General features: G+C 42.7%; 1 protein-coding gene across 1 annotated transcript in view; it reads right to left on the reverse strand.

Moving 5' to 3' along the window:
- Window positions 1–874: 874 nt before the first annotated feature.
- Window positions 875–11530, reverse strand: part of PDXK (pyridoxal kinase) — a 46445-nt gene continuing 35789 nt past the window's right edge. Inside the window, exons 9-11 of the mRNA XM_059840035.1 lie at window positions 11326–11462; window positions 10689–10755; window positions 875–9955 (exon numbers count right to left, since the gene is read on the reverse strand). Of these exons, the coding sequence (XP_059696018.1) occupies window positions 9843–9955; window positions 10689–10755; window positions 11326–11462 (317 nt within the window). The 3' untranslated portion in view covers window positions 875–9842. The remainder of the gene's footprint in view (window positions 9956–10688; window positions 10756–11325; window positions 11463–11530) is intronic.

Genomic DNA, 11530 nt, shown 5'->3' on the forward strand with positions numbered 1-11530 from the left:
CCAGAGCTCTGATATTTTGTTTTGGTGAGACCTGGAATGTGTCCCACGTTGGGAATGCTGGGATGGAGGGTAGAGGCTCAGGAGAGGCGTAAGGGAGAGGTTGTGATGAGGTTGCAGTTTGGGATGATGTGGTTCAGAGCCTTGCAGTGGGAATTGGGGGGATGGAAAAGACAGGAAATTTGCAGTGGGTGTTCATTACTGATGGCCCAGCATCAATGAGTTGGTCTATAGGCACTTAGGAGAAGCTTCTGGACCTTTATCCCTATGGAAGATTTCAACTTCCCAGACACCAGCTGAGAATGTCATTCTCCCAAGATGGCCAGATCTTGGAAATTCCTGACTTTTGTAGGAGGTAACTTCTTATCACAGACACTCACTGAGACAATGGCAAAGATGCCCTCCTAGGCTTGCTCTCTGTGGCTAGCACAGGACTTTTGGGACTGTAGTGATTTGTGGCTGCCATGGCCACAGCAAAATGACAGAGTATAAAATGTTTAGTGTAATGAGAAAAATATTCAGTGTAATGAGAAAAAAGGACAGCAGAGTTGCTACCCTGGACTGCAGGAGAGCAAATTTTAGGCTATGCAAGGAGTTGTTTTAATGGAGTACACTCAGAATCTGCTTCTGAGGGTTTAGGGAGCCCACAAGTATAGGTCAGACTTTAGGAACCACCTTTTAGAACCACTGGAGCAGACTAATCCACTGTGGTTTGAGTCAAGCACATGGAGGCCAGCTTGGCTGAACAGGGAACTCCTCATGGAGCTCAACAGGAAAAAGAAATCATGCAAGGTCAGGCTTCAGAAGACACAAAAAGCCAAAGCTCCATTAGAGTTGAAAGATAAACATCACCAAGGGAAAAAACCAGAGACCCATGTTTAGGAAAGGAAATGTATTTTATTGAAAAAAAAAATTACATTTCACTTATACACCATGAAAATACTGAGTTGTGTGTTATTTTCATAAGAAGAGGTCAAGACTTGCACAAGAAAACCACATTCTTTATTACAGCATTACTCCATGAGATGAGGCTCTGGTGGCATCTGCACTGGGTGTTTTCACTAAACAGTAGAGCAGGGCTAAATGTGCTTTGGGCAAAAACCCTAAATATTGGCCTCTTCCAGGTGCTACTGCCCATTGAAGACATGGCACTCATTTGGTCAATACTGAATTATTTCTGAATTAGAGACAAATCTCATATTTCTCTACTCACATAGGTCCTAGGCAAATTCATAGCTACCCCTCCTCTCCACTTTTAACAATCTCCATTAGTTTTCCACATTCAGCCAGATAAAAGCAAGTTAAAGCAGTGTATGGGCTGCCAATCTCCCACGTCCCAGAAAGAAAACAACACTGAGAGGGGATGCATTGCACCAACAAACACTGTCAGCAAATGGCAGGGTCACTGGATGGTGCTGAATTCCCCAGGGTTTCCTCCCATCACTGCAGCTCCAGCAGCAAGCCCGAGTTTCCTCCCTACCAAGGCATGAATTCACACCTAGCACCTGTCAGGCACGGGCTGTACCAAGTGCAGGACAGGAGAGCCTGCAGGTGGCATCCCAATGCCATCTGTCACAGCTGTGTCCCAAGGACTGTGCTCCAAGCCAGCTGTGACAGGCTCCATCACACCTCTGAAAGCCCCTGTGAACTAGAGACCTCTGGGGTGGAAAGCCTTATCAATCTGTCACTGAAAATGAATACTAATGCCACATAAATTCTCAGGTAACTGCCCTTATTTATTTATAGATTTATTGATGTCATTTTCTCCTTGCTTAAAGGGGGTGGGAAGGAAAAGAGCCAGACCTGAACAACTCTGACACCATCCAAGTGCTGTGAAAACAAACTGGACATTTTCTCCACCTGGATCTCCCCATTACATTCCCTATTTAGAGCACTGATTTATTCAATGCTATTTCATGCTCTGCTAGGCACAAGCATCACACAGATCATTAAGAACAGCCACACCAAATTTTTTAGTACTATAATAATTTTGCTACACAGGGGATGGGATGGATTGAGAACACCAAACTCTGATTACTGAATTACCACCTCTTCTTTCAAGTACTTCACTCACAAAGATTTCTTTTCTCTACCATTAACCATGCAGCTCTGCAATTAGGTCCTGCTCAGCCAGCACCTCACTGCCAGGGAGAGGCAACTCCACTCTCCCTCCTTTTGAGCAGCTGCAGTGTCCCAGACCCTCTCTAGCAGAGCATGGGCACTCTTCTGTTCCCAGCATGAGGAGGTTAAGGGAACTAGAGAAGATTTAAACTTCAGGAGTTTTGACTGGATGAATTCCCCATTGATTTCAGGTCCTTGATGTCCCTTGTTATGGGGAGTGGCAAATCAGGGGCAGCAGAGATGATGGGAGAGGAAGGTCAGGGCACAGTTTTGTGGCGTAGCTGAGATGGACAAGTTAGATCTACCACAGCAGCTGATAATTCTCTTTTTTGTACTTTCTTTCCAAAAGCACAAAAGCCAAGCCTGAATCATCTGAACAATGCACTTCCAGAGGCTCTCCATGGCCTGCAGAAGAAATCTAAGGAATTACAGCATGTCCAGGAGAGCAGGGGGCTGTACACCAGGAGCTTCTGGGTGCACAAAGAGCTGTGCTGAACCACAGCCTTGGGACAGCACTGCCCAACAAACCCAACAGCTCCACAGCAACCTCAGCTCAGAGTAACTCCTCCACATTTCCCCCACAGGAGGATGCAGGCAAAACAGTTCCTCTGCCACCACCACAGGGACACTGCACCCACAGATTCCCAGGGGAGGAAAGCCAGGCACAACAAACCCCCAGCACTGCTGTTCCCTGCCACAGCCTCCCTCCCCAGCGATGCATTATTCATGTCAGTGACATTTCTACTGCTAACTTAGCAAAGCAGAAGTGCTTCTTTTTTAACACATCCAGAAATTGGGAACTCTCAGGAGAAAAACTCAGGATAAATTCTCCTCTACTTTTTGCAGTGGTGATTTATTCACAAGAGTGGTGAGGATGCTGCCATGTTAAATTAAAAGGGACATAACAAGTGATGCTCAGTTTTGCCAAATCATCAACTGCTCTGGTAGGCAATGACATTTATCACAGAACAATGCTCCAAAAACTCCTTTATGATGCAGACCCTTGTGCTTTTTAGAGACCCTGAAGTTCAACCAAAAAAATTAATCTGAACAGTTGTGCTTTAGCTCTGGTCTCTCAGCCATAAGAAACAAAAGTCTCACTATGCTTAGCAAGATGAAAAAATCCTGCTCTGGTTTTGAACCCTGTGAGCAGCTTTGTCTTTTGACTGAATGGGATTTTATCAGAAACTCAGCTCTCCTGAAAGGTATTTATGAATCTGAATTCAGAACAAACAACTGAAATTCTTCACACTATTACAGCTGACAAACTACAAGGAAAAAATCTTTGTCTATTCAGCAGTCTGTGCACAGGTTTAGCACAAGCTGTGAATTAGCTTGGTCAGCTCCATGCAATGGAACAAGCCATTTTTGTTCCATCTCTTGGCTTGTCCATGTTGCTACTAAGCACTTTTAAGACCTCCCTGTCTTATTCAGTTAAATAAACAAACCCATCCCCAATTTTTAACCTAACCTAGATGTATTTGAAACTTCTTTCCAGTGCAAAATTCCAGGCTTGTGCTATAAAGCTTACCTGATTTTAAAGTGGATAAGGTAGCAATATTTAGGGTTTTCTTTTTAAACAATGGTTATCTACCATCCTATTGCCTCTCTCTACAAGGTAGAAGCCTTACTGCAGGAAGGATACAACTTGTAATGGCCAACCAGAAAAATACACAAACACTAGAAAGCCTACAGTTTCATCAGAAATTAAATCATTTGCTATTACACAGAAATTCACTGTTTTTCTGGCACAGAAATAGTTGAATTACTACACACACCTCAAGGACAATCATTTAAGATGTGTAAAGATAACAGGTCCACCTAGTCAGTACAAAGCACCACACAAACTTTAAGTACATAGAAAGTTTGCTCATAAATATTTCTTTGTTTAACAATTCAGCACTAAAAAAATATTACTTAAAAAGGCATCTTTTATTAAGTTACTCAGTTTGTCCAGGGCTGGTGGGGTTGTACTATCCCTACTATATTACAGCCACCTGACTCTCTTTCCAAACCATTTTGCTTCTCTGGAAGAAAAGGCTATGTGTGGCTGGGACCCAAAGCTTCAGCACAATCTATAAAAATATAATTCTTTAAGACCTTCTGCTCACATCCTGAAGGCCTACTCAGCCAGCCCCCCAAATTCTGTTTCCCACCCCTACCACATTGCAAATAAAGCTTCAACATACACACACACACACACAGAGTACATAAATTACACTCTTCTACACACAGATTTTTTTTCTAAACAGCAATGCAACCACGAGGGCAATAGGTAAGTGTGATTTCAGTGGTAACATATGGCACAGCCTTCTCATATTGCTGGTTTTCTCTCTCTGAATAATGTGCTGCCTTATTCACTGCTCTGCACATTGGGGGATTTATTACCATTATTTGTGGAGGCACTGAGTCAGGAATGTGCACATTTAGGAGCATCCCACCTGCTTCGAGGTCCTCTGCTGGCAGAGCAGCAAAAGCACCAAACTGGTGGCACTGGGGCTGTCACCTGGCACTGGGTTCCTGGTGAAGCAGATGGGAGTTTTCCCTGGCTGTTGAATGCCACACCACCTTCCTCTCTTCTGGGAAATGGTGAGAACTGGTTGGGTCTCTCCTGAGCCAGTGCCCTGACAGCAGCAGCCCTTTGCTCAGGGCACACTCCTCCAGTGGCTGACTGAACCTTGGGGATGTACATGAAATCTGCTCCTGCATGCATGTACAAACTCACTGGTTTACTCATTCATTGACAAAAATGCACTTTCAAGAGTTTTCATTTCTTTGAAATAGCTATTTTTGGGCTGTGATGGAACATCTCGAAGCTCAGTTTCCATGGCTGACAAATGTCTCTAATGGAGGTGTTTTAGAAAGCTACAGAACTGCTCAGCAGGCTCTCACTTACCAGGAACACGAAGAACATGTGCTTTCAGCAAGAACAGCTCTCTGGATATCTAATCCTGGCATTCTACAATGACTACAGCCAATAAGCCAGTAGAGCAGCAAGAGGATGTAAAAGGGATGTGCTTCCCTTTATGAAGAAATATTTTAATACCAGAGTGACCAGAATTTGTAACATGTCTCAGCTTTTAAAAGCATTCTTCACCTGGACAAGAACCTTTACTTGGCAGAGGTGTTTTTTTCTCCAGTATAAATAGAAACCAAACCTCTCCAGGACACAAGTGGAATGACACAGCACTTCCTGCTCTCCTTAACCTGGATCCCTGCTCTCCTCCTCCTGCAAACCACCAGGCTGGCAGGGACACTGCTGAGTGCTGGCAGAAGCTCCTGTTCCCACAGGAAGAACATTTGTTTCCCACTCCACAGCCCTGTGTGCTCTACCCTACAGGGTGAAGGTAAAAATTCAGTGAGTGGAGTGCAGATAAACACAGCACAAGGAAGAGATCTCAAAATGAGTTACGGTTCTTGCTCCAAGCCCCTCTTCTCACCTTGTCTGCAGGAAAAAAGAGCACAGCACAACGAGGTCCTCCACATACAAGTAGGAGGAATGCAAGGGAGTGGTGCAGAATGCCAGAGGTTTTCTTCCCATGAAACCTCTTAACAAAAATAAATTAAGACAACAAGGATGTTACTCACTTCCACATCCACATCTTACAGTAAGATGATTACAGGGCACAAACTCTTCCATTAACTACCCTTTCTCTATCCTAGGACATAACTAAGGAAACATTTAATTACATCCACTTTATTCAGCAAGACTATCAAACCATTCTTGTGCTGTTTAATTCTGAAATGATTAACATATTTAAAAATAGGATCTAAACAATTTGTGTGTGCACAGTATAATAAAGGTAGATGCTTTTATTACAATCTTCCTTGCCACATATTTTAAAATAAAATTAATCAATACAATCACCATAACAGTCTCAGACAACAAATTAACACCATCCAATCAAGACACAGTTAAGATACTCAAAAGGCAGTGTGAGTAGATGGAAACCTTGGTCCTCCAATTCTTTTGTGTAACACATGGATGATAGATTTCTCCCCATCTGAGACAAAAACCAGCACACAAACATCAACAATTCGTACTGCAGGTTTCTGAAGTGTTTCAATTGAGTGTGAGTAGCACTGATTTTAGCACAATGTCTTTATGCATATCTCAATTCTCAGCATGTAGAGACTAATCTAGGCCCAGAGTAGATGGTTTGTAAACAACTTTTGGTCTCTCCTGCACAGGTGGCTCCAAAAATGAGTGGGTGGACTTGAGCAGTGGCCACAGGCACTGCAAATCACTCCAGGAAAAGGGGAGCTGACACAAATTACCTCCAGAATGGAGAAAGAATGTGAGGGCAGTCGAGTGAACACAAAGCATTCACCTCTCCCACACCTCCACGTGCTGCAGCAGGAGAAGCCTCCTGTGCCTCTGAGCTCACACTGGTGGCAGTGAAGCCACCAGTCCCCAGCAGGTGAGGGTTGCACTGCTGGGTTACACCTTTCATGCTCCCAGGATGGTCAGGGAAGATTATCCATTATTACTGACTCCATCTCTGGGCTAAAGTGCTTGTTCTCCTGCCATCAATTAGGACCTAAGCTAGTTTAGATTCACCTTTTATGTTTAACTAAAGGTCTGCAAGTGAGTCAGACAATGCTGGTCAGTCTCCTCCAAGCCCCTAAACAAACAGTGGGCACTGTCTGACACTGAGACAGCTGCATAAGACAGACAGCAAGAACTCAGGAAAAGATACAGGTATAATATGCAGGAGAGGAGGAAATGAAATATTAGACAGGACTGTGCTGAATCTTTGAATTTTGTTCTGCACGTGAGCTTTGTGTAACTCTAAACAAATAAAAATCTGTACCTTGACATTCAAAAATACCTGCTAGCCTACTGTGGCTACAAAACATTAGCTACAGAATACATTTACAGATAATTTCTGATGGTTGTTCCTGGCAAGAGACGTTAAGCCCAATTCTTCACTGAAGATATAAACCTGACCTAATTTAGATCAGGTCAGAGGGAGTTTAAAGCAGGTATCACATGAGCAACCCTCAGGGACTCAAGCAGATGAAGCCAGCAGCTACAGGATCCAGCTACTGTGAAAGAGAACTTTAGCAAATTGAACACATTAGTATGACTATTTTCTTTTTTTTTTTAACATGGGTATGTCACAGATTCTAAGGAAGGTGTGAATTACTGAACAGATCCATTCTCTGAAGAAGTGGGAAAAGATTACACCTGACAGGTGCAAACTGCTCCAACAAACATATCACTTTGTATTTCATGTCAAGATCACGGCTCATCGTGGTTTATAATTAAAATCTTGTTTGCAAGGTAGCTCCAAGATTCTCAAATCCCAAGCTTCTTTATTTCAGAGAAAACAGCCCTTGCCTTTCTCTCAACTCTTTGTGAAGTCTGTTTATTCTAATGGCAAAATAAATTGTGCTGTCTCACACTTACTAAAAGGGCACTGACCATTGTCTGTACAGGCAGGGAAATCCAGGATGTTGATCCCTTCTTCCTAAGAGGATAGCAGGGATTATACACTTCCACATGAAATACTCTAATTTTAAAAGATTAATAAACTCACAGTTATACTTGGAAAATGGCATGCAGCACTTGGTTAATCAATGTTAGAAACAGTTAAAATCCTTTTTGTGTTCAACTGCTGAAACATATCATCAGCTACAATATTTAAATGTCTTTGCTGAAAGCAAGCATCTCAAAAGAGGTAATTGTCCTCCTGGCACAGCTGCCCAAGCAAACAGCAGCTCATCTAAAAAGGGGAGAAATATTGTTACAAGTAGTTTCCAGCCCATCTGGAAGTTTGTGTTGCAGGGAGAAAAAAATTTAAAACTGTAGTGCTGAAAGAAGGGGTGTTTAATGTGCTCAGAGAATCATGGAATGGCTGAGGTGGGAAGGGACCTCTGGAAATCTTCTGCTCCAACCTCTGAAAAAGCAGGGCCAAGTACAGCAGGGTGCTCAGGGCCATGTTCAGTCAGCATCTGAGTATCTCCAAGAACAGAGAATCCACAACCTCTCTGGGCAACCTGTGCCAGTGTTTGATCACCTTCACAGTGAATTACATTTTCTAATGTTTAAATGGATTTTCCTGTATTTCAATTGGTGCTCCTGTCTATTTATCACTTCCTTGGGCACCACTGGGAAGAGCCTGGCTCCCTCTTCACTGCTCCCCATCAGACACCTGTACACACTGTCAGGAAAGGTCACATCTTCTTACAGGCTGGGTAGCAGCCACGAGCTCATATCTCTGTTATTGACTGCTGATTTTAGCATCTGTGCACAACACCAAAATTATTATTGCTAGAAAGTTATTTCATTACAGTGGTTACTAAAAACTGGCAGTAGAGTCCCATTTTGTAGATAAATTCCTGCTGATTTTTTTTTCCTTAAATTCTCAAGTAACGTAATTTTTTTTTTCACTTTCGATGCCAAATGCAGGAGAGGAAATCAATCAGAAATGCAATTTCCATCCCCTTATGTGGTCTGAGACAAGTAAAGCTCCTCAACGTGATTTGGATTTAACACCACACTAGACACTATCTTGGGACAAGCAAGAACGTGGATCCCATACAGAAATCCTACACAAGTGTGAGTGTCCAGTACCTGCCAGCAGACTTGCCCTGCTGCTTTAGTATGTGGCTCTGATCCACAGGACACTGAAATGATTAAAAATCCTGTTCTGAAGCCTTATCAAGCAGAATAGTGTATTAAAAATAACAATGTATTTCTGTAGTCTTTAATTGGTGTTGCTTGCAGACTTTATGAACAAGTTAATTTTTCTGTTTCACTGCATTTGGTAAACACATGTCACTGACCAGATCTTACTAAATCAAAAATACTACTTTTGCCACACTGCTTCATTGCTGAGGCTGCCAGCAGTGCTCACTAATGTTAAGTGAAGTGCCCATGTAGCTTCTAAGTACATCCACCCACAATGAACAAACCAAGGCAGCCAACTTCCAGGGTAAGAGCTGCTTTCTCTTTTACCCTTAGTTAAAGAAGAATCAAACCTGGCCTCAGAGGCCACCCTTCTAACCAGTGGTACTGAATAAAGGCATGATCTTGTTGATGAAGATGTTTCTGGAGCAGCTTTTGGAGGAAAATCACGTGGGCACCCACGGACATGAGAAATAAGCAGCAGAACCTGTGACAACTGAAACTGTGCAGCTGTTCATGGACAAGAAACAGGAGCAGAGATCAGCAACATGAATGACACCTCAAGGTCACTTCAGAGTACTGAACATGCCAAACATCTTCAGAGTACTCCTACACACGAGCAGAACTGTGTGTGTAGCTTTAACCCTGCTTAGTTTCATAGCAGCTGAGATACTGAATACCAGGGTAGGTAACCAGGTACCTCCAGGAAAAGGGAGCATGGAGCCAGCTCCATTGGCACTAGATGCCATCTTGAAATACATTTTCCAGTCAGTCAAGCATTCCATTAGCAAATTCACATCTACAGTCTTTGGCAAGGCAGGAACATTGCTCTCTTGCCCTGGGTAATCACAAGGACTAAGTGAATCTGACAGACATTGGGATTCCTGGGAATATGCTTCAATGCACACTAACTGTTCTGGTTTTAAAACTGAGCAAGGCCAGCACATATGTTTGAGAGTGGATATCTGCCTATGCTGGGCACTATTTCATGAAAGTCAGGTTTCTGTCACAGATCTAAGGCAAATATTACAATTTACAGGAAAGAAATGAGGACATCGATACATTGTGCGTTATTGGAGACGTGGAGCCTTTATAACACGGTGGCTTTCACTATGATCTCTGGGTTTTCTATGTCCTTTTTGCTTTGGACCATTCTCAGTTCCAGCTGGGCTGAGTTTGGTTTGTTTCCTTCTCCAGCTTGCACTAAAAAGATGACATCAGAATGTCATTAAAAACAGCAGTATTACATTGCAAAGTTACATTGTACTGTTACCCCACGATTTTCTCTACCTGCCCCCCTTCTCCCTTATTGTTCCCTGCTAAAGATTTCCAAGGTGGAAAATCCAGGTCAGCACTGATTTCTTATCACCACTGTTCCACACCTCTCTCCAGGAAAGAAACACAGCTCTGCTGTTAATTAGGAAGTCAGACAGACATGCTCAGAGAACCCACAGATTTCCTTAAGAACTGAAAGATGGGAACTCCAAGGGGAGAGAAGCTGAAAAAAAAATCACTGCTCACATGGGCCAACACAGCCAAGAAACTATGAGTAGTTGATAAACCCCTGTCAGTGCTAAACACACACTCAGAGGGACAGTGGGTGAGCTACACTGAAGCAGGAGCTCTTTGGCACACCAAACTCAGCATCTCCTCGAGTTCTGCCAGGTTTGCAGAGCTGACTCAGGCACAGTCAGCACGACTGTCACCCAGCACAAGCTAAACAGTGACATCTGCAGTCAGCTCTGGTCAAAAATGGCCCTGGAGGACACAGCAGGAACATGCAGACAAAACTACCAAGCTCTCATTCTGTAAAATCTCTGCCTGACTCTGCAGTGAGGGGATGCCTTTAGTCAGGAAACCCAGAAAGCTCCTTGAATATTTCTTCAGATGCCAATCCAAACAACACAGGAACGGGGTCTGGATGAATTTAATTTACCTTTTGCACTCTTAATGGTCCTTTGCAGAACGTGCTGCATGGCTGACACAGTCTTTTCACATGCCACCTGCAATGACATATTCGGTGCTTAGTAAAACTTCAGCTACCTACTTTAATATTACTTAATTTTACTTAATATTATTTCAAAAACACTGCTATTAAGAGGAAAACATGACTGACAAAACAAACATAATGACAGCTATGCAATGCAGAGTGTGGGATAATTTTTTTTTTTTTTACTTAATTCTCCCTATACAGGTATTAGAAATCATAATTGCATCAAGGACTCTGTGTCCTTAAGGGAAAGAAACAGAAAAATGGATTTGAGAAATTATTTTAGTGCTTATTATGAAGAGAGGATAAAAAATGTAATTGTAAACCTGGATGCAGTCTGTCTCTCTAGAAAGAACAACATCTTATTTGGCAAAATTACAAAATCAATCTAACTGAAATATGACTGTTTATAATGTCCCTTTTGGCCAAAGGAAAATTCTGTGGCTTTTTCTCTGAGGTGAGGGAAAAAAAAAAGCCAAAACAGAAGACAATATTTAAATAATGTCACAGATCAAAAGTTTTTTAAGAAACTCAAGAGAAACAAGGTCCAAACTTGCAGAGAGATGTGTAACTTCTTCCCCACCTTCAAATTGTTTGGGTGCTTGTGTGTCCATGCCAGAAGCATAGCAGCAAACAAGTCTCCTGTTCCCACAAAGACAGCATCCACTTTGGGAGACTCCATTCGAATTCTTTGTGTTATCCTGGTACCATCTGCTTTAGCTACAACACAGATCCACAGTTAAGTGACAGACCCAGCCACGAATACAATAACAACCACTAGAATTTAA

Source organism: Haemorhous mexicanus, chromosome 2 (assembly GCF_027477595.1).
Source record: "Haemorhous mexicanus isolate bHaeMex1 chromosome 2, bHaeMex1.pri, whole genome shotgun sequence".
Lineage (NCBI taxonomy): Eukaryota > Metazoa > Chordata > Aves > Passeriformes > Fringillidae > Haemorhous > Haemorhous mexicanus.